Genomic DNA, 25,435 nt, shown 5'->3' on the forward strand with positions numbered 1-25,435 from the left:
GGGAATGCTGTCACTACCAAATGACACCTGTTTTCCATGGGTCTCTTCAGCCTACAGGAAAAATGGTCTTTCCCCTAGCTCAGCTGCAGGCAGGCATCTCCTGGGGCCAGTGGATCAGGTAAGCAGCTCCTCTGACTCCGTTCTCCTGCTGAGCTCTCGGTGCCTGTCTGCCTTCTGGATGTGCCTTGTTGACTACTGACAGCCACAGGTGAATGGCTCACACCTGACTGATGGTGGATTTTTAGACATTTAGAAGTTAGGAGGTGAAATGGGAACTTGTTTCCTATTGTTTGCCTCCCACATTCTGTCAGCGTCTCCCCCTCAGCACCCACCCCAAGTCCCTGCCTGCCAAGCCTCGGCTGTGCTCTGTTTTCCCTCTTGGGCAGCTTCAGGTTTAGACTCTCCCAGCCCATTTTCTTCCAGCAGGAGACAAACTCGCATGCACCCCGCACAGCCCGTGACCCTGCGCCCATCCCAGCCCCGCGGGGAGGGCTCTGCCCAGAGCTGGCTACATTCCCTTGCGGTGCCCCAGAGCCTGCTTGCAGCTGAGCTGTCTGGAGACAGCATCAGCATTGCTGCATCGGGACAGAGGGCAGCCTTCTGACTGCTCCTCGAGTTGTTCTTCGTGGCTGCTCACTCTGCCTTCATGCCCCAGAGATGTGAGGTGTGTCCTGAGGCCAGATTTCCCCTGTGGAACATGGGGCAATGGTTCTCAGAGCCTGCAATGGGAATTTCTTTAGGGCATGGCAACGATCTCACCTGCCTGAATGCACACTTGTGCCAGGTTAAGCCATCAGCCTTGAATGCCTTCTCTGTTCTTGTTCCAAAGCAGCTTTAAATTAGAAATCTTACCACCTGCATTTGATATGGGCAGGGATTTTGCAATACTGGGAGGCTGAGTCAGGCACAGATACAAGAGTCATTCCTGCTGCTGAAAGCTCCTGATGCATTTAGTACCCACTGCAATAGTTTCCCTCCTCACCCCATCTCCCCAGGGGTTGAGCAAGACTGGCAAACCTGGTCAGCTCAGCACCACAGGAGCAGCTCTGGGGACCCTGGGCACTGGCTGACTCAGCAGGGACTCTGCTCCCTGCCTGCTTGTGGCTTTTCCCCTGTCAGCAGCAGCATGGCCAAGGTAAATTGCCTGGTTTTGGAACAGCTTTGGTTCCTGCTGAGATTGGCAGCCTCTGTCTTACTGTGAACCTTTCTGATACAGCAGCAGAACACCATCCTGGTATGGAAAACAGGCTGACCCTCTCCAGTCCTCTGCCACGTGTGTGTTGCATTTACTGATCCAAATTTCCCTAGACTGTACCCTGGAGGGAAAGCATCTGATTCCTGTCCTTCAGATCCAAGCCCCTTTGCCAGTTCCCACTTTTAAGCTTCCCTGATAAAATCTAATGGAGCTTATTCAGGGGTGGCTCATTCAGCTGTGGGAAAGGGTCTTGAAAAAATGAGTGTTTAGACTTCTGTTATCCTCCTTCTCTTATCCTAACTTTTCAGTGCTTTCTGAGCCTGGCCTATGGCTAAACCATGCTTAAGGGATTAGTTAAAAGACTCTTATTTATTTTATTGATATTTCTTCCACCATCTTGTTAGTAATTTTCTGCTTTTGACTCAGATAAATGGGGAATCAAAGAGTTCTATCAGTACAATACATCTATGATTTGTTACAGTAGAAGTTCCTAACTGAAGGTCTTTTAAGTTGTTCTGAGTTTCCATGTTTGAATACACAGCATTGCTTTGGGCCAAGCCCAGTGAAACCTCCAGCAGTTTGCCTGATTTACCTTCCGCTCTCCATGCACTGTGCTAGACCTGGGATTGCATGCTCTGCTCATCCTGGGTCACAGCTTGATCTCTTTTCAGGTGGCAAATCCTGCAGCTCCATTAAGGTATGGCTGCTCAAGACAACCCCTTGAAGCGGCCCACATGGCTCCTCCAGCTGCTTGGAGGCAGCCAAAGAAGGCTCCTGGCACATTTTCCTCCTGAAAGTGGGTGTGAGGGAGGAGGAGGCAGCAGTTATTGAGCTGACAAAATTTCTTGTCTCCTGCCTGAGTCTCAATGGGCTCCAAAAGAGGGTCCAGAAATGCCAAGATCTTGGGCTGGCCCTGTCCCACGCAGGGGCTGCCTTCCAGTGTGGTCCAGGAGCCTCTGCTCAAGGTGATTTTTTTTCAGCATATTTATTCCTTTTGTACCTCTTGTTTGGGTGACTGACATTTTTCTGCTGGCTTGTACTTTTATGAGGGCTCTTCTCACCCATTGGGCTCTGATGACTGGGCCACCTTCCCATTGCTGGTGTCCAGCAAAGCCATGGCACAGCTGAGCTCACCCAGGGTGCCTGATCCTGCTCCGGCGCTGTCCTGGCTGGCTGGAGCTCCCCCAGCAGCTGGGCTCAGCCTGTTATGGCAAAAGCAGAACTCACTCCTTTTCTGAAAAACCTCCAACTCTCTCCATTCTTTGGCCCAGCTTTGAGCCCAGTGGTTCCTCTGTTGCCTGGACAGAAATGTTGGCCTCAGCGTCCTCCTTCGAGGTGACATCCCACACCTGAGTCCAGTACTGAACCATTTGCCCCAAGCATCCTGGGAGTGTCCTGGGGCTTTCTGTGTTCCTGCCTGTATGCAGTTCCTTTGGCTTGATTAGAGCTCTTCTATGTGCTCTGATTTTTTCCCTCCCACCAACTCCAAAACTATCACCATCTTCTGGCTCCCCATGAATTTCTTTTGCTTCTCTTTCCTGGACAAGGCCTAAACATCTCCACACACTTGTGCCAACCAATGGGTCCCTGGGATATTTGTAGCCTTTATTTCTCTTTACCAAACCTCTTTGTATTAGGCAGTGCCCCCAAAAGAAAAAAACAAATAAGCATTATTGAAACCCTCTCCTCTGCCCCATGCAAACAGCCCTGCCTGTGAGGGCAAACAGATCTTCTGTCCATCATTTTGCTGCTCCACGATGACATCCCCTCTTATTTTAAAATGTTTTTCCCTGGAGGCAAATTATTAAACAGCTTTTTGAGCAGACTTGCACCAATTTCTGTGCCAAACTCCTGCCATTCCTACCCACTTCAGGCTGATGCTGGTGGTGCTGAGCTGCTGGAGGCAGGGATGTGCCTGATCCCTCAGTAAAGCCTGTCCTGGCATTGCACAACATGCCGTGCTCAGGGAGCTGTGTGCAATCCCTGCCTGGGACAGATGTCTGAGCTGGATCCCTCTGGAATGACGTCAAAGGCTGCAATAGTGTCCATCTTCCCGGGGCTGGCAGGGCCTGGCCACGCGCAGTGGCATTCATCTGTCACCAAATGCCAGCACAGGTGGCCCCTGCCCCTTGGCACGGCGAGGGTCTGCTCACACACCCAGGTCTTCCTTGCAAATTCCTGCTACTCTGGAAACCTCTGACTGAAAGCAAACGGGACTTGATTTTAAAAGGAGCATCCTCCATTGCTGACCCGTGAGCAGATAAAAGTCCAGCAAACTCACAGCCTTTGCTGTGCTTGGGACACAGGCTGGCACAAACAAATGCCACTTGTCATGGAGCTGCAGCAGCCAGCACAGCAGAGGGGATCAGTAAATCCCTGGATGTGACTTGGCGCCCGTCTCTGTGGCACTGATTAGGAGGACAGGAGTTATCTGTGTGCAGCTATTTTGGATGCCTGTGTGAAGGGCTGCTGAAGGCAGCAGCAGCAGCCTCAGCTGGTACCAAAAAAGCCGTGGTGACATGGGGTGACACACTGCTGCACCTGACCCTTTGCCACGGGAAGCTTTCCCAGCACTGCAGGGAAGAAGGAGACTGGCACATCCCTGGGGCAGGAGTTCCCCGAGGCACCCCAGGCTCTGCCTCCCCGGGGGCTGTGACAGGGCAGGGGCTGTGACACTCCTGGCACCATTGCCAGCCCTGCCCGCTGCTAAGGCACTGCTGGCATTGCACTTCTGCCAGACCCAGCCTGGAGTGGGCAGCTCCAGGAAATGCTGTTCCTGATGCCGTTAGCTGTGTGCTGGCCCCAGCCATGGTCCACTGTGACAGCTCTGCACAAAGGTCAGGGGGAAGGAAAGCGTGTTTGACGTTTTCAATTTTTATATAAATGCCCAGACAATTCTTAGAATCTTCTTAAAATGCTGATGACAGATTAAGAACAGCTCCCAACTTGGGGTTTTGGAAATAGTGAGGTTTTCCAAGTTGCCAATCCAGCAGGAGGAGTTCCAGCATGCCTGTGGCTGTGTTCCTCTCCTTTAGCCAGCCCAGGGCTGCTGGTGGTGGCTGCTCCCAGGATGTGGCCATGTAGGGTATAACCTGGGGAAAGGGAAAAAGGAGTGTAACATTAGCAAGAACATTTTTACTGGCTCATGAAATGAAATAACTATAAGATGTAGAAAGCTATTAAAAAATTGCTAGCCTTACAAAAATGGGGGAGGTTGGTTTTTAACATATAGGCGCAGAGGTGAGGTATCTTTAAAAATCTGCAATTTTGAGCTGGAAATATGACTGAGACAATTAGATATTTATTAGATATTTAATTACCAAATCAATTTTGCTAAAAAGATCCAGAGTTTGCAGTTTATTTCATTAGCCTCTGTGAGCCTACCAGCGAAACACCCCTGGTTAGAACTGGTGCTGCTGTGTTGGTTTGATGTGGGTCCCATCAGCAAATTGTTATGATTATAACAGACTTTTCATGCTTAAAGAACTTGACATTCCAAAAGCACCATCCTTCCTGTCTTCTCTGATAGAGATAACTAGTTCATTCCTAGGTGTAAAAGCAAAAGCGTTTTCCTTGAGTGGTTGTGTTACCAAGGCAGTGAGGAGAAGGGCTGGTGTGGCAATGCTTTTTGCCGGGCAGAAATCAGTCAGTATTTACCTTAGGGGCTGTGATATTTAAACAGGAATTCCAAAGAGAGCTACCACAGTGAACTACTGCTGACTCTGACAGGTTTGCAGGATCAATGCCTCACTGTAGTAAGAGAGATGCTGCTTGCTGATGGCCAGGAGCCCTAATGGTATCCAGGGAAACCTGACTGCCTGCAGTAATTCACAGGGTGGTCACTGTCCCCTGCAAGCTTGTGCACAGCCATCCACGTGTGGCTTGATCTTTGGGGTAAATTGGCTTTAGAGCTGAGGACACTTGCTGTGCCAGCCTCTGCAGCAGAGATATTCCAGGTCCACTTGGACGAAAACTGGGTGATTTGCAGTGGTTTAGATATCTCTTTTCCCTAGGGAAAAAAAAGAGCTAGCATGTCATTAAGTAGATGTTGTGGAAGAATTAAACCACTCAATAAGATGTGATGTTCTCCCCAATTCAGTGATTACAGGCTCTTCTCATAAAAGCTGCCATATTCCCTCTGCCTCTAGCACAATTCAGATATCTTGAAAAAAGGACTTTCTCATAATCTTTTTTCTATATTTTCTTCACTGGGCACTTGAAATCCATTTTATGAACATCAGTTTGTTCTGTATTGTGCTCTGCCAAGATTATTATCCTTAAGGAACAGGAGGTGAAACCGCAGAGCAAGGAGATGAGGTGAGTCACTTCTGGCCATATAGACATTTAAATAGTTGCAGAATTGGAAGGGACATATTTTCCTCTCAAGCAGTGTTTGTGGAGAAAAAATATATGCCAGTAATCTGAATTTAGCTCTCCATTAACAGCACTGGGGTAAATATTTTGCTCACAAACACTTACAGAATAAGAAAATGGGCATCATTAGTTTTCAGGATATGTAATTAATCTTCCCCCAAACTTTCAGACAATATAAGGTGGATGAGAATGAAACCACTATGATCACATCTGTATTTTAAGAAAGAATAACCAGGCCTGAATCAGTGGTTTTTCATTGCTTACATTGCTACTAAGGACCCACTAGATGAGAAAATAGAAGATTGCATCACAATGGATATATTTTTATATGAGTGATCCAGTTGGTTGGGGTTTTTTGTCTGTTTTTTAATATTAATTATTCTGCTGAGAATATCTGCCCTGGGACAAACAAAGCAGTCAGCTCTCAACGGCAGCAAAATAAATCTCAGTCCAGGGCAACACAAATCGGGAAGAAGCTCCAGAGAGTGGTGCTATTTGAAATAAATTGAGGAAATATTTTAAAAGCTTGCATAGAGGAGCAGAGTTTTGCCAGCTATTACAATTGGACTTCAGAGTAACTGCTGAGTGGGTAATTAGTCCCATGGGAACACAGGAGTCTGGACAAATGTAAAAAGGAACAAGAGGGGGAAAAAAAGCATATAAAGAATTAACTTTGGAAAACAAGCTAGAACATTAGTCACAGGAGAGATATAACTCAACTTCCATTTAACATTTATTTCTGTGATGAACAGAAACACTTTTTTTAACCCTGTATAGAAGCAGGAAATATAAAACTCGCTGTTTAACAGCTGGAACTACTTGATTGAAGCTCATCTCTTTGATAAGAGGGTGAAGGGGAGGGTAAAGAGATGCTGAAAATACTACAAACCCAGCGAACAGGAATTATGTTCAGGTGGAGAAGGGAAAAAAACCAGTTATGGAACTGGTCAAGATAATAAGTGGGGTCTGTTTTGCTCTCAGAGACTCCCCCATCATGAAGACAGAGCAGTTAGTCAAGGTTTAAAAGATCATGTCTCCACCAACCTTTGCTCACAGCCTGTCTGCAATGCTGGGTTGAGAGCACCCCAGCTGGAAGGAGGTGATTTACCCACCTGACATGGCAGAGGAGGGCTCTTTGCATAACTCTTTGCTGGGTTTAGAGAGACTTGGTGGAACACAACTACAAAGAAAGCTTGAAGCATGTGAGACGCTTCTGAGGTTATCTAGCGCACATGTGGTTGGTTCTGCCATTCCAGAGCTCCTGATCCACAGTCCTGTGCTGTAAGCACTGAACCAGAGACTTATTTATAGAGTTTGTGCACTTGGCTTTTGTGGTTCATTGCTCCCATTATTATCTCAACAGCAGTGATTTGCTAATCAGTCCTTTGTAGGACAGGACTAGTATTGCTTTGGCTGATTGATGTTTAGAAAAAAGAAGAATGTAATTCCAGTGTCCCTGGAGGAGCAGGAAGCTTTGCAAAATCTCCTAATACATCTGGGTGTGAATCTATGTAAATGGGTCATATTCACTGAACTGTGTGCCAGGAGCAGTAACAGCAGCATCACAGCTGAAGGTTCAGGACCAGGCACCAGACCTGGATCTTCCTAATTTTGAGGACTTTTGTGCTTTCTCTGGCCTACAGCCTCCAAGGAGATTGAGTTGACCTCCATGCTGGGCTCTCACCCTTTCACCGGCCAAGTGATGGGGTGAGATGTTCTGCACTGGTACCCACAGGGGCTCTGTCTGTTGGTGCCATGGTGTTGCATTTCTGGCCCGGTGGTGCTCCAGCTGTGACCTGAGCCAAGGTTACTGTGTTTGCATGTAGGCTTTGTGTTTGCTGTTTAAGGTGAGTGAGAGGCTCTGAATTCCCTCGGTTGGGTCACCCTCTCTGTTTCCCAATTCAGTGCAAATGGCCAGACAGGCAGGCAGCTCTTCCTTGGAGACATTAAAATTCTCAAGAGGTGTGCCAGTGTCTGGCAGACGTGGTGTTGGCAATGCACGGTGGACACGGCGTGTTCATAGCTGTTCAGTGTGTAAACACTGTCTCCAGAACCACCATCTCCTCTCAGCACCTCCCTGAGCCCGCAGTGCTCGCTCAGCACAAGGATCCTGCAGGAACGCACCCAGCCCTGGCGTATTCCTTCCAGGAGAGGGCAGGGGAATACAGTTTATCGCAGATCCACTCCTGAACTGGAGCCAACCACCATCCAACCCCAGATCTTCCTCTACGTCTTTTTATTTTGCTTTCCTAAACTCGGATGAGCAGAAGTGGGTTCTGAATCTCCTCCAGGTGAGTCAGTGGGTTTTGTCACATTGACAGACCTGCCTGTACCTGAGTCATCTTCGGGAGGGGCAGTTTGGGCTGGGCTGTGCCCCTTGCTCTCGAACCCCTTGCCATGAGCCTTGTGTGTTCCACTGAAGGCATCGCCTGCTGGGCAGCTTCAGGACGGGGTTTAAAGAGCCGAGTCCCAGCTCCTGTGCTCCAGCTCGCCATCAAGCCAGGGGAGGCAGTGATGGGACAACTTGTGTATCATGCACTCAGCACACCCCTGTCCCTGCAGAGGGGTCTGATTCCCTCGGATGTCCATGATGCCAGCAGGAACAGCTCTGCTCCGAGGGTGCTTTTGCCAGGTTAAAGTGCAGGGGCTGCACATGGAAACCCGAGGCTGGAGCTGGACCTGGCTAAAGATGGCTTAGAGAAATGCAGCCAGAAGGTCAGCTAACATTTTCTCTCTTAATGAACAAGGGAGAAAATCAGAAACTCTCCCCAGGTCTCCCCACTGTCTTTAACAGTCAAAAGCCTAATAGCATAAAAAATCCTAAAATGAGTTTCTTCCAACTTATCTCCCCCTGGACCTATGATGCTGACTTGAAAATACAACATAATTTCCAAACCAGCGGAGGAAAGAAAAAAACCCAAAATCAATAAATTGTTGGCCCTGGAGCATGGATGCCCTGACAAGGCCAAAGAAATGAAGTCCTGAGATTGCTGTTGCTGTTTCCACCTTGTCCTGCAGAGACACAGCCAGGGATAAACATATTCTTTGTGTCAATATTTCTGTAGTACTGAGAGAACTTACAGTCCTTATCTGTGAGTGTCAAGGACTGCTAAGTTAATGTGATCATAACATTACTGGAGACTCTGACAGGCTTTTTTGTTCCCTATGTAACTGTTCTGGTGCTGAAAGCCGAAGCCCAGTAGAGCTCAGCTAGACGTGACCATGGGCTTTGTGGCACATGGAAGGGATCCATCTGCAGGAGACTAACTTAAAAAAACCAAAAAAACGGTCAAACAACACACAAACCCAGCAATTAGAATTCGAACTTCCTTTTTTATTTTTATTTTTTTACTCTGCTTGGTTATTTTTGCTTCTTTCAACCTTGATTTGTAAATCAGATGGAAATATGTGAATAATCAATTCAGTCTGACTAACCCTTGTTTTGCCAGGTGTCTGGTTGGCTCATCAGATTACTAATAGTTTGCTGCTGCAGTAAATGAGAAATAGCAAGGGCTGAGGCAGAAATACCACAGGTGACCTCTAAAGACAGCAAAGCACTCACCCAATGCATCACAATCCCTCTTTTTGTCCATCCATGAAGTTCATTTTTCTTTCAAGTCCTTAAAAATGAGGAGTAATTTGTAACACAGAACTGTGCAAGCAACATACAAAACAGGAGAAAATCCGAGGCAGGAAAAGTCAGCCTCTAGAGCATGTATGGAAAGGCAAAGTGTGAGCAGAGCCAGGCAATTCTTAGGTGTAAACTGCCGAGTGTGGTGTGGAGGAACCTTTGCTGCCTTTTCCACCTTTATTGGCTCTGTGCTATGTGGCACAGAGCAACTCACGAATAGCTCAGCCTATGGCTCCTTTTTAACTTTATAAAGCAGGGCAATTATTATCTTCAGGAAATTTTTTTAAAGCTTGAATGCTGAGGTTTATCTGCCTTTCCTGGCTAGATCTTTAGCACACAGCCACCAGACAAAAGCCAGTTAAAAGGACCTGAACTCTGTGTTATCACCAGTGTTTGACTGGGCTGTGCCAATGCCAGAAAGGCTGTCTGAGCAGGGCAACCAGTTTGACTGAAGTTCTCTCCTGAAAGGTGGCACAAGAGAGAATGGAAAATGCCCAAGTAATATCAAGGGACAGAAATAACAATAGATTTTCAAAGAAGTTGTTGAAGGGGTGAAAAAAGGGAAGGAAATCTCTTCCCAATGCACAAAATGGATGTGTTGGGAAAATTCAGATGTATTTCACAGCATGGAATGATGTCTCAGTTGTGCTGCAGTACCAAATGAAGGATGCCGATGTGAGACATCAGTCACAGATGCACAAAAATTCATTCCCAAAATCTTGTCCCAGCCATTGCTGGTTCTCATGAAAAGTTGGCAGAAAAAAAGGGATCAGAAGTAATTATATTTGTCTAGATCTGTGCGTTTTCCCTGCTGTTAATAAAGGCTTGTAGTGTTTCCAAAGCCTTGAGCAAAACTTAGATGTGTGTCAGCTTGCTTTCGCTGTCGTGGGGCTCAGAAGAATTAACCAGTTCACAGCTTGAGAAGTGCAAGCAGAGATCACAGAGGGATGGAAAAGGGACTGAGTCAGCTCAGAGGCTGGCACCTGCCACTGTAGCTTGCAATCTTCAGTTTTGGGTTTGCACCCCAAAGTGTGCCTGCAGACCTCAAAACCAGGTTTGAAGTTCGAGACACTCCCAGGAGACTCATGGATAAGAAAATATGGTCTAGCTGAGAAAGGAAGTTTCTCTCTTAAAACGTTTGCTCAGGAAAGATGCTATAAAGGATGAAGCTGCAGGGATGTTTCAGCAAGGACAACCCCAGGCTGGCATTCTAGGAGGCAGTGACTTTTGTGCATTTTCCCCTTATTCTCTGTTGTAAGGTGACAGGTTTGTGCTGTAGTGAGGCACCAGAATTTGTGCCATTGTATCTCCTGTTTGTTCGGTTTTAACATGTCCTTTGTCTCTGTCTAGAAATTCTGCCTGAGCAGAAAAGAAGACTTTGAATGTTTGTCCAGGGTGTACTGATGTCCAACGGCCTGGTCAGGGCAGCAATTTCTACAAGAGCTCTGGACACCCAGGAATGCTGAAGGCAGTCACTGAGCCTACACTCAAGGGCTGGGCTGAAGATTCCCATGGATTCTGTGTGCACAGCAAAGGGGATCTGGACACATGCAAAAGGTTTGGTGCATCCAGAACTTGTCACACTGTGTGAGTGAGCTTGGGTCAGGGTTCATTCTGTGTGCTCTGCACTCCCTTCCCAGGTGCTGTGCACTGCCTGCCTGCATTTCTAATACCATTTTTTTTTTTTTGTTTTTCCCCACAGGGAAATCTGAGGGAGAAATACAGATGCCTTAATTATACTTTCCTGATATTTTTCCATTGCATTTCACCTCCCAGCAGTATTGAAAGGCTGAGATGCTCAGTAGGGTTCTTCAGATGTGAAAAAGTATCAGATCCCTCCTCCATCACGACATGCAGCCACACAGGGGCAGGTGCTGCCACAAGGGATGGAGGTTGTGCATCCCCTCCCACAGCAGCCTGTTTGGATCTGCTTGAGCCCACTGAAAATTCTCACCTTCCTATCTCCAGCCTCAGAAACAGCCAACAGCACAGCCCTGAAGCTGCACAGTGGGCAAAGGACCCAGCCTCCGGCGGTGCTTTTAGGGAAGTGAAAAGGTTGTGGGCCCAGTAAAACAGATGAAACTTGAAAAGCAGAACTGGGAAAACACCATTTTATTTCCACGTAAGGTAAATACGGGACTTCACTTAATCTCTAGCAATTTAAAGAAAGTTCAGAAGTACTGTGACTAAAATATGAAGACATTGCCTTTTGCAAGTGGAAAAATGCAAGTTAGAGAAACCTCTAACATGTCACAGTGCCTAGGTAGGTTATAGTAAAGATAAAATTAAGATTGCAACTTTTGGTTGTTTTCATGTGATGAACATTACAAGGGAATTTTGTATGTGTTCAAATTCCATTAAAGCCCAGTCTTGTTGGCTTAGATTTTAGCTGTATCTAAATTTCATGTCCTTTGCATTGCTAAATCACGCTAAACTTCACCTACTCAGGAAACAAAGGGGTTTTAATTGAGAAACAGCAGTAAAGCGAGATTTGCCAAATATCTATTTTGGGTAAAAAATATTTAAGGCCAACATTTTCACCAACGTAATCCTTTTTACGTCAGTGAAGTTACACTAATGCAGAATTTGGCCCTGATGTATTTGTACAAATATAGTATCTCGGATTTTGATGAGTACGTATTCATGCATTATTCATTGAGACAATGTGGAGAGGAAGAACGAGGTCTGTGCATGAGAGCAGAGCCCTGAGCACCCCCAGTTTCTTTGATGGTCCCCAGCAGGATGAAGGAGCACCTGCAGGGTCACCCCTGTGCTGCTGCCTGGCCAGGACTTGTTGAGGCTGAATGTCCCCTTGGGAAGAGACTGGTTTATGTTTGCCAGGCTGTGGGATGTGTTACTGGCAGTTCTGAAGAAATGCAGATGGAGGATATTTTTGTGAGTTTAAATTGAGCTGGATTTGAAAAGAGATGAGACTGCATCTTGGTTCTGCCACAGACCTTTTGTTTGATCCTCCATGCCTCTGTTTCCCCATAAAATGAGAATAATACTTCATTTTCCCAGCAGGACAGCAAGGCCTGCTGTGGTGAGAAGGAAGGGTGTGCTGTCCCATGTGCCCCCAAAAAAGGGTGCACAGACCTGTTGTCATAGGACTGCGTTCTGATATCCTAGGCTGCACCTTCCCAAGAAATCTGAAAAAAGGAAAAACTGCATTTGGAAAAACACTGATTGAGCAACAAAACTAACTGCTGCTGCAGCTGGCCCCACTGTGAGCTTCCTGTGCAGGAGCTGAACACAGATCCTGACCCATAGCAAGGATTGCATAACTATAGTGTGTTTGTGTGTATATACATATACATAAATTATTGTGTGTGTTTGTATGAAGAACTAGTGATGTCTGCAGTAACAATGGGAGGCGTGCGTGGGACACACATCTAGCATGCTGGAAATCCCCCCACCAAGCTTTGGCAGGCAGGAAAGGGGCAGGTGTGCAGGTGTGGGGCAGGAGAGGGCACGGGGCTCCTCACAGCTGCCCAGGGACTTGCTTATCTCCAGATGTCCAGGGGCTTGCACACTTTCAGACTCCCACAGTGGTTCGGGATGGAAGGGACATTAACAGGCCAACTCTCCGCAAGGAGCAGTGACGTTTTCAACCTGATCAAATTGCCCAGAGCCCTGTCCAACCTGACCTGGAACGTTTCCAGGGACGGGGCATCAACCGGCTCTCCGAGCAACCCGTTCCGCTGTTTCACTACCCTCGTGGTAAAACACTCTTCCTCACACCGACTCCAAACCACGCTGGTGTCAGTTCAGCCCCATTCCCCGCCCGTGGCTGCGGGCCCCGGGACCGCTCGGAGGGGCCTGCAGCCTCCCCACAGTCCCGCCCCGGGGCCGAGCGCGGCTCCCATTGAGGCCTGTGCCGGGCCGGCCCCCGCCGCCGCGGGGCCAATGGAGGCGGCGGACGCGGTCGAGCCTCTCCCCGGCCTCCCCCGCGGCGGCCGGGCGCCCGTCATGTGAGGGGGATATAGTACTACGGGAGCGGGGCCGCGCTCCGCAGCCGCGCACCCGCCTCCCGGGGGAGCTGCGCCCGCCTCCCGCCGCTCCGCGCTCCCGGCCGCTGCTGCCTTCGCGGGCTGCTGCTCTGGGTTTGCTTGGGTTTAGTCCTGCGGTTTTATAGTGCGTGTGTGGTTTTTTGAAATTTTTTATTTTTTAAATTTTTGTTATTTCTATTTTACCTTTTTTTTTTTTTTTTTTTTTTTTTTTTGTGGCTTGGTCGTGTTGTTTGGGTTTTTTTTCTCCCCCCCACGTTTTCGTTGTTGCTGTTGTTGTTGTTGCGTTCTTCTGGTCGTTCGTGGCCTTTGCTGCCGCCCGGCTCGCAGAGGAGTTCAGGTAAGGGCGGGCTGGGGGCTGCGCGGGGCCGCGTCCCGCCGGCGCTGCCTCCGCTGCTCCCGCTGCACCGCGCGGGCCGGGGCTGTGCCCCTGCGCCGGCAGATGGAATTCCATCCCCGCTGGGGCTGGGGGCTGCTTTCGGGCTGCAGCGGTGCCGTGCCATGGAGTGACAGCCAGCGAGGGGGGGGTTTATTCCCGATCGTCGCGACCACGCTGGTGGGGGAGAGAGGGAGCTAGGTCCACCAAAGCCTCCTGAAAAGGGATGGAAGGAAAACCAATACATAAATAATTTTTTTAAAACCCTCTACAACCGGACGAACAAACAAACAAACCACGATTAAAAACCGCCCCGAATAAACATGTTTTTGCAGCCACGGAAGGCTGGCTGTGCTCGTGCGGGAGTGGGAATTCCGTGTGTGTGTCCCGGCACCCCTCTGCCTGCCCAGCGGCCGCTGCCGCGCGTTGTTTCGGGGCGCCCTTCGCCGCCGGGCTGCAGAGGCAGCGGGTGCGCTCCGCCGGGGCCGCTGCCGGCGCCCGCTGCAGGTGAAGTGCTTCCTCTTGTGGGAGCCAAAGTTTGGGGCTGGAGTGGGACAGTTTTCAGAGAAGAAAGCTTTGGGAATGTTTCTGCAGCTTCCCAGGAGCAACGGGTTTGGAAAAAACAAACCTGAACACCCCACTGTGTCCGGGGAGTAGCACAGCCACCTTGCGGAAGAGATGAGAGCAAGTGGGTTTACTACTGGCTCACGGCTTCTTTTTATTATTTTATTATTATTATTGTTATTTTTCTCCCCCTCTGCATTTCTCTTTTAATTTCTTAGAAGCTCTGGGCCTGCTTTATTGCCTTGTTTATGGCTCTTTCTGTGGAGCAGAAGTCAGCCTGAACAGATTTAGAACAAGAGAAAACCCTGAAGAGATTAAAGTAGGAAAAGCTGTGGCAGTAAACATAGGAAATGACTGTCAGCTTCTCATATATGCTGTGTGATCGGTTGTGCTGGGCTGACTGTCCAGAAATGACAGGCTGGGAAATACATCCCCATGTTTCAGCGAGTTCCCAGCACTTTACATTTTAATGTTGCTCTGCATCAAAATATGTCTTCTCTGGTTTGCTTTTTGTCATTATTTTTTTTTTTAGCTGGCGATTAGATGGTCAGGTTTTAAACAGAACAACATGTTTTTGGCAGAAAGGACATCATAACAACCCAGGGAACTCTTAAAAAAAAAAGTTGGAGACGGTGGTGCTGCCGAACAGCTGCTGTATTTCACTCCAGAAGTGGCTGTTTCCAGTGGCTCAGGCACGGCAGTCTCACTATAGGTGCTTACATTTCTAACGTGTTTTCAGCGTTCCTAGAGATGAAAGTGTGTTATGGAAACAGCATCATTAGTTTTCATTGCCTTCACAGCCCCGGCTTTTTTTGGTTTTGTTTTCTAATCTTCTGTTTTTGGCTGTGTCTTCAGGCAAAGTAAGGATAAAAGTCTTTCGGTTGCTAGCCTGGCCTTTAGGAAAAAAATATAGCCAGGGCCCGATCCTGCATTCCAGGCATTCTCCAAAATCTTCTTGGCTGTTCTGCAAGTTTTGAGAGAGCACAGAAAGCAGAACTGGCCCGTAATGTGCCTGGATCTATTTGGCTCTGACAGTCCTCTCTTAAAAAGCCTCTGGTTACATCGAGTGACATTGTTCCTTGTCAAAAGAGATGGGAAACAAGCCTGCTGGCTGTTTTCTGCTGAGGTAACCAGCCCACAGCAATTGCTAGGGGTTCATTATTGCTTTTTTCCCCCCTCGTTTAAGTCCTTATTCAAATTACAGTTTAATTCTATTCCCAGGGAAATACATGGATATTTTGATATGTGGCTTCCCAGCTCTTGCAAGCATTTAAAGAAACCTTGAACATTTAAATTTTTTTTTAAGATAAGTTCACCAACTGCTTTTGGTGCACGCAGAGCATGCCAGCTTTTCTTAGAAAAGCACATGTTGCAGTCCAGATTTCCTTCACAGCCCCATTCTTCAGAAGTTTAAGCTGGAATAATACAGACATTGGAGGAAGAATCAGAAACCATCTGAGGGCAAGTCTTCCTTTCTGTCCTGTATTTCTCAAGTCAGTCACCAGTTTTTGGTGCAAGATAGAAACAATCAGCTTGGGTGAATTCTTACCAGATGCCAATACTAATTTGTCAGAAGCAGATGGTGCTTTCTGTTTCAAAACTGGAATAGCTTAGCTAAGGGGCTTCTGCTGGGGCAACTTTCCAGCAATATAGAGAGTAAAAAAAAAAAAAAAGTGTGTTAGAAACAGTTCAGTTTTTCTGACTCTTTGCTTTTTTACTATAAGTCATGATTATAGGCTAAGGTCAAAAAACAGAGCCACTAACCTCTGTTTGAACTTCCCTGTGTTCAGCACATGTAGGTATTTCATTGTTGGTTCAGAGGCACAGCTGACTGACAGGACGCACACACCAGGAAAATGTGCAGTCTTACTTTTAGTCTTTATTTCAACCTGTCCCTGTTTCCTCCATGTGTCTATGAAGGAAGAAGCCATATGTTTAAGAAATGTGGCTTCCCCCCACTTCCTGGGAAATATTAATAGGTGTTGCCAACGGGACAAAGCTCTTTAAGGGTGTTGTGTAAAATACCTCACTCTGGGTTCACTGCAGCACTGAGCATACAGACACCATTTGATTTTTCTCCAGAGAAGGAAAGACAGGGCAAATTTTGGAGATGAGGCAGCAAAGATGCTCTGCAACAGCAGTAACAACCATCCTCTTGGCTGCACAAAACTGGGAGCTATTGACTATTCATGGCAAAGCGTCCAGAGCGCAGCAGCAGAGCCTGTGGAAAATGACAGCGTGTAACAAGATTGACTGGCATTTCCTTCACGCTGGGTCACATGCCTCCTAATTCACACACACACACACCACCTCACAGGCTGATCGAATGACTTCTATCTCTGCAGTCCACATACCTTCCACAGAAAGAGTTGTTTTATTATGCACATGTACAGCTCTGTTTCCAATCAGTCACCTTGAGCGAATGACTGAGGGCCAGTGTTCGCTCCATACCGAGCTCTCTGCCTTTGCCCTCTAAGCGGCATAATCTCCCTCCGTAAGCAATTTTTGTTTTTTTCCCTCGGGGAGGTGGGGAATAAAAAAAATACGTAGATATCCCTCCTGCCTGCCCCTCCCCAGTGGCCTTTCTAGGAAGTTTGCTTGTCTTAGCTGGTACGCGCAGGACAGCGGGCGCTGGGTGGGCTGCGCTGGCCAGGGTGGGCTTTGCTGTCGCGGGTTTGTAGCGGGATTAGGGCTGATGGAAGCCGGGATTTGCGGGATGCTGCCCCAGCGGGGGCAGGTGGGGATGCCGGGGGCCGTGCAGCCCTCCCGGTGCAGCAGCTGGCTCGGGGCTCAGCCCCTGCCCCGGGGAGAGGAGCGGGGACCGAGGGGTGCAAACAGCCAGCAGCTGGCTGGCAGGGCATGGCAATTAGCTCGGTGCAGTGCCAGCCTTATTAAGGACAGTGCAGGTGATGATGACGTTGGCACACTGATTCATTACATCTGGAGGGGAAAATCCACCTAGTAAATGCTGAAGCACAGTAAATATTTTTGGCTCCTGGCGGATTGATCCTTTCATTATGCTGAACAGCCTATATTTGTAGAACTGAGGAAGTTAAAAATAAGGTTGGTGGAAAGCTACAAGATAGGGAAAGGATTTCCATTTTATGGTCACCAGCAATAAACTTTTTATTTGTTTCTTTTTGGTGGTAAAAATTTCAACACTTTATTTTTTCTTTCCCATTCCCTTCTTTGGCTCTGGATTTCACTGCTAGGTGAAAGCTTGTTATTTATTTTCTCTTACTGGTAATACTCTATTAGGGAGCTGTAAATCTGGAGCACACACAATTGGGAAATTATTTCTGACAGCATTCTTTTGCAAATATGTGGTGCAATCCTGCAAAACGCTTCAGCCCTGACAGTCCTCAGGGGGTGGTGCAGACGTATCAAAGCTTGTAGCAGCCTGTGTACCCAGGGAGGCTGGATGCTCTGGACTTTCCTGTGGGCTAGAGGGCTTTACGAGTTTCAATTCATGTAGATAAATGATTAAACCAACTTCTGACTGTTGCTGTTTTGTTTTTCCTGCACTTAGGCTCTCACCTGAACTTTGGCTGCCTGGTATATGCTGTTGGGATATCCTTAAGAGATCGTCCAGGAATGGTGGATCACTTGCTGCCTACTGATGAATCCTTTTCATCCACAAGATCTTCTCTTGGATACTTTGGGGACATGACAGCTGGCGTGAGGTCCTACCAAATGCTGCCCTCTCCCCTGTCAGAAGATGACAGTGACTCGTCCAGCTTTTGTTCTTGTTCCAGCCCTGACTCCCAGGTCCTCAGCTCCAGCTATGGAAGCACATCCAGTGCAGAAAGTCAGGACAGTATCTTAGACTATTTATTGTCCCAGGCATCTTTGGGGAACACCACTGCATCATGGTGGGACAAAAGGAGACTTCAGCCAATAGTGAAAGAGGAGTACTTTAGGTTGCCTGAATTTGCTGTGGATATGGAAGACTCAGGACCATTTCAGCCCACGCTTGAGGAAATTGAGGAATTTTTGGAGGAGAACATGGACTTGGAGCTCAAAGAAAGACCTAAAAGCGAGACCAAGGACTTGAGAGCTTGCAGCCAGGTTTCTGTTGCTTCGCTGCAGCAAAAAGACCATATGTTACCCAGTACTAGTTTAAAAGAGAGTAAAAATGAGCAGTTGACTAGCTCAACAGAAGGTGGCCAAGCTTCAAATGGAGGAATGACCCTGGAGAATGGAATACCGGTTATGCTCCAAATCCAGCCTGTGCAGATCAAACAGGAGTCCAACACGAACCCCACTTCCCAAGGACCAGCACAGGAGAACATTAAAATTGCACAGCTCCTGGTCAACATCCAAGGACAGACATTTGCCCTTGTGCCTCAGATAGTTCAGTCGTCCAATTTGAACTTGTCCTCTAAATTTGTCCGCATTGCTCCCGTCCCCATCGCCGCCAAGCCAATTGGGCCAGGAGGCATGATCCAGGGGCAGACGGGAATCATCATGGGTCAGAAATTTCAAAAGAACCCTGCAGCTGAACTCATTAAAATGCATAAATGTTCTTTTCCTGGTTGCACCAAGATGTACACGAAAAGCAGCCATTTGAAAGCCCACCTGAGGAGGCACACGGGAGAAAAGCCCTTTGCGTGCACGTGGCCGGGCTGTGGATGGAGGTCAGTATTGGGGTGCAGCTCTGTCCATTCCCCCTTCCCCTTTTTGCACAGTTGACCTCACTTGCTGAGCAAGTAGGTTTGTACTCAGATTTATAAACTCTTTCTATTGCCAGAACTTGATTGGTTGGCTTGACAATGAAGACCTTTTTTCCTCCTGTTAGGCAGCGCAGGGGTTCTGATAAATTAAATAGCACAGCATCACCTGCTGCCACCAGCAGTTTTAGTGTCTGCAAAAAAATAAAAGTAGTCCATCATAATTTGTATTTCATTCTAGAGGTTTAGGTGAAACTTGTTACCACAGGTAAGACCTGGTGTTTGCATTGGTGTGGTTGCAGCACACCAGCCCCAGCAGACCCGTGGCTGGCAGCAGCTGAGGCTGAGTGAACTGAATGATTTAGGGCAGAATTGCTGTGCACAGCCCTGTGTGGGACTAAACGTGGCCAGTGAAGGGCTGTGATAAGCAAGTATGGTTAAAAGCAGTATTCTGTGCACTTTCATAGAAAATGCACTCCATCCCACTCCTTCTTAAAATGCTGGCAGTGACACTCTGGCATACTCTGGGTTTTATTCTCTGTCTTGATTCAGAAAAATGCGTGGGTGCCACTCAAAGTTGCAAAAAAGCTGTCAGATGTAACAACATAACCAGAAGGCTGAGGTGGAGTTAAGCATCGCTTGAATGAAAGATTGCAGGTTTGATTGAGGAAATGTTTGGCAGAGGAATTTTAAAAATATTTTATTTTTAAAATGAATTGAAAAATTTAGTCTTTTTTAAAAATATCAGCTTTTTATTTTAAGGAAGCTTTGACAGGTGCCTTCCTCCCTCTTTCCAGTTAGCTGTATTACTGCTTGCCTGCTGGCAAGTGCTAATGTACTGCACCACAAATGATGATGGGAGAAAATATAATCTTAACTACCTTGTGTTAAATTAAATTGAATTTCTTGCAAATAATATGCTGCAGAGCTTCAGTGAGCAATGTCTAATGAGAAAATGGGTTGTGATCATGGGCAACAGATGAGGTAAAAAGTAACAGGAGAATGTTGTGTAAAAATGCAAGTATGTGAGACATGCGGCAGTTAGAGATGGCTGGGTTGGTTTGAGGGAAAAGGTCACAATGGAGCTGAACCCTCTCTTCTCCAGCTGAGCCAGTCTGGAGTTTGTTTCTCAGAAGGCCTGGGAGATCAAATTATGGTGGCTCTACAAAGTGGTGGTGATCTGTTTCCTTTTGTCCTGGTGGCACCTCTCATGGGCTGTTTGTTGCTGCTCAGGGTATCCTCTCACCAAAGCTGCATTTTTCAGCTGATTGGTCCCAGAAACTGTGGGCTGGTTTCATCCAACCTGCAGGACAGGCACTTGCTGCTTTTTATTTGCTTGCCAGAGTACGTGTGCACAGGCAGCAGATGTGCCTGTGGGTGTCAGGCTGGCTTTCCTTGCATGTAAGCATAGCTCTCCTTTTTGTGACAAATTCATGTGGCACGTGAGGGTTTGTCTAATCCACGCTGAGATTTGTACCAACGCTCCCAGGGACTTGTGTGGCTCAGGATCAGGAGCCTGAAGCATTGCCTGTGGATGACCTTCTCCAGCTCTGTCTTATCACAAAGCTGGTGTTCCCCAAGCTACAAAACCAAGGGAAACATTTAGGAAAAATAGTAAGTTATAAAAGTTGATTAAATTTTACAAGAGGTGCCTTTCTTCTTGAAATGTGGTGAATTATTTGCTTCATTGGCTGGGTGGGCCAAAAGAAGTGCAGGTCCCACAGCCTGGAGCACTCTGAACTCTCAGCCACCACAACTTTTTAAAGATGAGTCCAACAGGAAGGACAAATTAATCACCTTCATAACGGAGAAAATGTGTATTGTCCACAAACAGCTGCTGCAAAGGGCTTTTCAAACTCTTGTGCTGTTTGTATTGTTGAATTTCACAGCCTGGGCTGCAATCTCGATCCCCAAAACCCCCAAACTTTGGAAGGGCTCTGCTACAAGAGGAGAAGTTTATAGCCAGCAGGAGAGGCTGTGTTTGGGGAGCTGCCTCCTGTGCTCACAGCAATCCTTAGCACCAGCCTGAGATTGCTGCACATCCCCTGCGTGCTGCTCCACATCAAAGGCCAGACCCAACTGAGCATTGAATTACTCAGTCCCCTTTCATCAATAAACCATGTTTACCTTTTCAGAAGTTCAGTGAGAGCTGTGACTTAAGTCTCACATGACTTAAGTCCACTGTATCTGGCCACTCTGTTTGCTCCCAGGTCTACATAATCTCAAATGAATTGAAGCACTAAAACACTGCTGGACTCTGCTTTCCCCCTTTTCCCCTGCATTCTTGTGCTTGTGTATTTATTTTTTCACCGAAGACACTTAAGAGCTGATCTCACTGGAGATAGTAATTTCAAAACCAAAACAAAGTGTTGCCTAGCACAAAGTGCTTAAGCTCAGTGGGAGGGTTAAAGGTTCTTCAGCTCTCTGTGCACGATGTTTTAAATTCACCAGGGTTGGAGTGTGCACCCAGCAAACCCTTTTGCTAACCCCTAGGATGGCTGGAGACCCCTAGCACCTCCCTGGTGGAGGCTGGACCCTGCTTGCTTGTGCCCTTCCTAGGCCCGGGGCAAGGGCTGGTTTTGGCAGTCTGCAGGGTGGTGCTCACCTGGCAGTGGCCAGTGACCCGTGGTGCTCCCTGCACGGGTCAGGGCACTGATCTGTGTCCTGCCACCTTCTACCTTTGGCACCCCAGCTTCTGATTAGCACTGCTCAGGCCAAAGAGCTGGGCTGCAGCATGGGCTGGGCCCAGCAGCTGTGCTATGGCACAGGGCAGGAGAAGCTCCTGCTTCCCTCCCTGGCACAGCACTGTGCAGAGCTGCAGCCGCTGCAAGGCTGGGGGGTGAGGCAGTGGCCTTTAAATGCCCCATTGCATCTTCTGGCTGGTGACAGCATGGGCCATCAGCTCTGCCTGGGTTGGCAGGGAGAGTTTAAAGGCTTGTCACACATGTGGCCAGGAGTGTGCTTGGGCCTGAGTGGCCATGGGCAGTGCCACCCATGGGGCAGGGCAGGCGTCTTGCACTGGCTTTTCTTGTTGCTGCTGTGCAAGGGGTTGACAGGTGCACAGGAGCTGTGCTGGTTTCTTGTAGGAAAGCTCTGGGGATGGGCAGCAGGAATCTGTCTAGAGGCTTCCTCCACTGTGGAGGAGAGGTACAGCCTGAGCTGGCCACAATGGCTGGTGGCCATGGCAGGGACCAGGCTAAAGCTATTGACCTTTCTTGCCCCATGAGCCAATAAGAATGTCCCAGTATGTCTGGGAGACACAGGACGCGTCCTGCACATCAGGGAGCTCTAGGACTTTTCTTCAAGGGAGGTGTAGTTACAGTCCCTTGGGGTCCTTCCAGATAGAAGGATGAAGAAGGCTCTTTTCATTGCTGTGGGATTTCCCAGATCCCTTCACTTTTCTTTTGAAGGAGGAATCCTTCTGGAAATGGCAGTGACAGAATAGTGAGGTATTCCTTGGGCCTTCCTTTTTTTTTTTTTTTTCTTTTGAATTTTGCATTCCACAGTGGATTATTTTCACGTTCTTTGGGTTGATCTCAGTGCCAGAGTGTGTTGCAGATACTTCACTGCAGAGCCAGACCGCCAGATCCTCCCAGCTTCCTTGTCCTAACCTTTGCGTTGTTTTTTTGTAAACACACAGACAGCTTGAGGTTTATTTCTGTGGGCTCTGTAAGTTGATCTTTCCGTCACTGCTGGGGAACAGTGTTGCAACATTCCTGCCTCTTCAGCTAAGGACATGGTTATGAGGCAGAGTGTATTTTTATCTGATGAACTCATCCAAGCTCATTCCTGACATGTGCCTCTTTCTCCCCCACCGTCCATGCAATTCCCCTCGAAATGCACTTGTGAGGCTCTTGTGCAGGATTAGCCAAGTGCTACTGCACTTCTGTTGCAGATGGTGACCCTAATGGCCAAGGACATAGGACAAGACAACCCAGTCACATCTGGTTTTACTTCTTTGAAGTCTGTATATAAGAGGATGGCTGTTTGCAAAAGTGCTTTTCCTCTTTTCCCTGGATGTGGCACAGCTCTGTTCCTTGTCCACCACTCAGTCCTGTTGAGGCAATCTGCACAGGCAGTATCCTGCACTCTCATGGCCCACTCACCCATAGCCCTACAAGAGCATCCCTGCAGGGGTCTGGCACTGGGACTAGCTCACTGCTAAGGACTTGGGAGAAATCCCTGACCCTGCTGCTCCTGGGTCCACACTGTGGTTTTGGGAAGCTCTGGCTGAAAGGGCCAGGGGTCTTAGAGAAAGCAAGCATGCGAGTAGAAGGTGTGAAGAGAAACTTCTGTCATAGCCTTTAGGAAGAAGAGTCATCCCAGGTGGACAGTTCCATAACAGCTGGCTGTTCATTGTGGAGAATTTGACTCTTTCACCATGAGGATACCAGAGCAAGGAAAGGAAAGAAAGCAAGTGAATAGGTGAAAGAATCTCCCCTAGAAATGTCCATGGGACAGATGTCCACACCGTACCTTATCCATGGTTAGTGCCTGAATCAGCTTTCCAGGGGCTGAGTGCTCTCTGGGGAGCATGACCAGACTGAAGAGCTGCAGCAACAGAGGAAAGCATTACCAGCTTTGCCAGTGCCTATGCCCTGGTCCTCAACTGTTGGCGGGAGATCAGAGCTAATTAAAACCTTTATGTGGAAACTTACTTTTCCTGCATGAGGGATTTATTCATAGGAGCCCAGCAGTCCTGTTTTCTCCCTTTCATAAAAATAGTGCATTTTGGCGGTGATGTGATATTTTGCTCCAGAAGGGTACATTTTTCTACATGTTCTTTCCCTGATTTGTTCAGCTAGTGCCCATGACTTCACTTATTTATTGTAAATAAACAGCTGATACCATTTCTTGCAAGCTCTCTTTCTGTGCTGCTCTTTGTTACTGCTCTGGCAACAAAACACTTAATTGCCCTTTGTCAGGCAGCAAATTTTTTGTACCCATCTGGACAGGGCTGTTTTAGTGTGCCATTGTTAATTAACCCTCTGTTTCCTAGTCATGTCCAAAGTGGAAATAGAGCCAGCCCTGCTCTTAAGGGCAAAGGATTAGGTCATTTGGGTTCAATAAAGCCTGTGGGATTCATGGTGGCTGTTTGGGGATTTTTCTGTGGAGATGGAAGGTGGAAAATATCTAAAATTCAAAAGACTATGGAATACAGTTTTGGTAATTAAAGGCTCATTCTTCATTTAATTTACCCATGCTAACTATGCAAATAACTATGTAAATGGCCATTGGGGCCCACCTGAATTTCAGCTGTTGGGAAGCTGAGCATCTCTGGTGCTACTAATGACTCTTTATTTAGCCTGCAGGAGCACACACAGTAGCCAATTTTTCATCTGGATCTAATAAGTCATGTTGTTTGCAGGTAGCTCTGGCTGGATTTATCTGGAATCCCTCTCAAACTGGGTGCAGTTAGGGGGTGTGCTCGTGTCAGTGGGAGCTTGAATCAGACCTCACCTGCAGGACAGTGGTGCTTGTCTCTGCTTGAGGAGTCTGTGCTTGGATTTGCAGGAGAGAGATGGTGGGGGTGGCTTTGGAGGGGACTGCAGGGGGATTGCGAGCAGTGCTGTTTTTGTCAAGCTGAACCCATGTCACGGGGTCCAGGACAAGGCTGGTACAAATGCTGCCTCCGTGCACTGCCCCGAGTCCAGGGCTGGTAGCCGTGTGTTCCCATCACTGCTGCTTCCATCATTGCTGGGAGCAGCCCAGCCCTGCTGCGTGTCCCTTTCACCTCCTGGAGTCTCCCAGTGGCCTGGGGGGACCTTTTTTAACTCGCTGTGAGAGACTTAGCATAACGAATCCCCATTTATCTGAAAAGGCCTCTCCTCTCTTCCAGGTTCTCCAGGTCAGATGAGCTGTCCCGGCACAGGCGCTCCCACTCGGGGGTGAAGCCCTACCAGTGTCCAGTGTGTGAGAAGAAGTTTGCTCGAAGTGACCACTTGTCCAAGCACGTCAAGGTGCACCGGTTCCCCCGCAGCAGCCGCTCCGTGCGCTCCGTGAACTGACGGCTCCTGCCTCCCCTTCCCGCAGCCGTCCCGCAGCAGCCCACGACAGCACTTTGCTCACCGTGTTCCTAGTGATAATTTATTTGTCTCCACAGAACAGTCAATGCTGTTACTTGATACCACCATGTTTGAGTGCCCCATGTCCTTCAAAGATGATTTGAGAATGAAGCTCTTTTTGGGTCAGGGGAGCGGGGCGCTTCTTCCGTTTTTTTTTTTTTTTTTTTCTTTTAAGGATATTATTTTCCTTTCCTTCTATCTGTCTCTCCTTTGCTGCTGCTTCTTTTGGAAATTACAGTGTTTTATTTTTAGCTGTTTTCTGCTGCACAGGAAAATGTAAAAGTTGCTTGCTGCTAGTTAATTATAGCCCTGGCATTCCTGAGGGCTTTGCTCATGTACAGGCCACTCATTGTGAGTTTTTATTAAGCTGCTCTATTTGTCCAGTTTGGAAACAGCAAATTCCTTTTGAAATGAAAACAACTCCTTTGTTTTTGGGTCGCCTGAGCCAAGGATTTGTAGGGGCTGGCCATAGGAGGAGGAACAGTGGGAGTTGGGGATAGGGGGAGACAGGGCTTGGAGAGCACTGGAATGTGCCTCCATGCATCTCTGATTT

The 25,435-nt window shown here is 47.8% G+C and overlaps 1 protein-coding gene and 1 long non-coding RNA gene across 3 annotated transcripts; both read left to right on the plus strand.

Moving 5' to 3' along the window:
• LOC119706186 lies at positions 1 to 11,500 on the plus strand. Its single transcript, XR_005258426.1, has 3 exons — positions 1 to 118; positions 10,551 to 10,757; positions 10,903 to 11,500. It is a non-coding gene; the product is annotated as an uncharacterized LOC119706186 (long non-coding RNA).
• A 1,603-nt stretch (positions 11,501 to 13,103) lies between these two features.
• On the plus strand, positions 13,104 to 24,832 carry KLF15 (Kruppel like factor 15). 2 transcript variants are annotated; one of them, XM_038149257.1, is made up of 3 exons: positions 13,104 to 13,547; positions 17,677 to 18,784; positions 24,657 to 24,832. In XM_038149257.1, exons 2-3 carry the CDS (start codon positions 17,742 to 17,744, stop codon positions 24,823 to 24,825), a joined length of 1,212 nt encoding a protein of 403 aa, XP_038005185.1. In that variant the 5' UTR covers positions 13,104 to 13,547; positions 17,677 to 17,741; the 3' UTR covers positions 24,826 to 24,832. The 2 variants fall into 2 exon arrangements, with proteins under 2 accessions (XP_038005185.1, XP_038005186.1); XM_038149258.1 differs by lacking the exon at positions 13,104 to 13,547 and adding an exon at positions 13,566 to 16,641.
• The last annotated feature ends 603 nt before the right edge of the window (positions 24,833 to 25,435 follow it).

The sequence above is a fragment of the Motacilla alba genome, chromosome 12, assembly GCF_015832195.1.
Source record: "Motacilla alba alba isolate MOTALB_02 chromosome 12, Motacilla_alba_V1.0_pri, whole genome shotgun sequence".
NCBI classification, from domain to species: domain Eukaryota; kingdom Metazoa; phylum Chordata; class Aves; order Passeriformes; family Motacillidae; genus Motacilla; species Motacilla alba.

Bases quoted from the DNA above. Each gene is read 5' to 3' on its own strand.
- KLF15 (XM_038149257.1), top strand. From the start codon at position 17,742: ATGGTGGATCACTTGCTGCCTACTGATGAATCCTTTTCATCCACAAGA. The intron at 18,785-24,656 runs GTCAGTATTGGG...CCTCTCTTCCAG, and splicing joins TGGCCGGGCTGTGGATGGAG to GTTCTCCAGGTCAGATGAGC.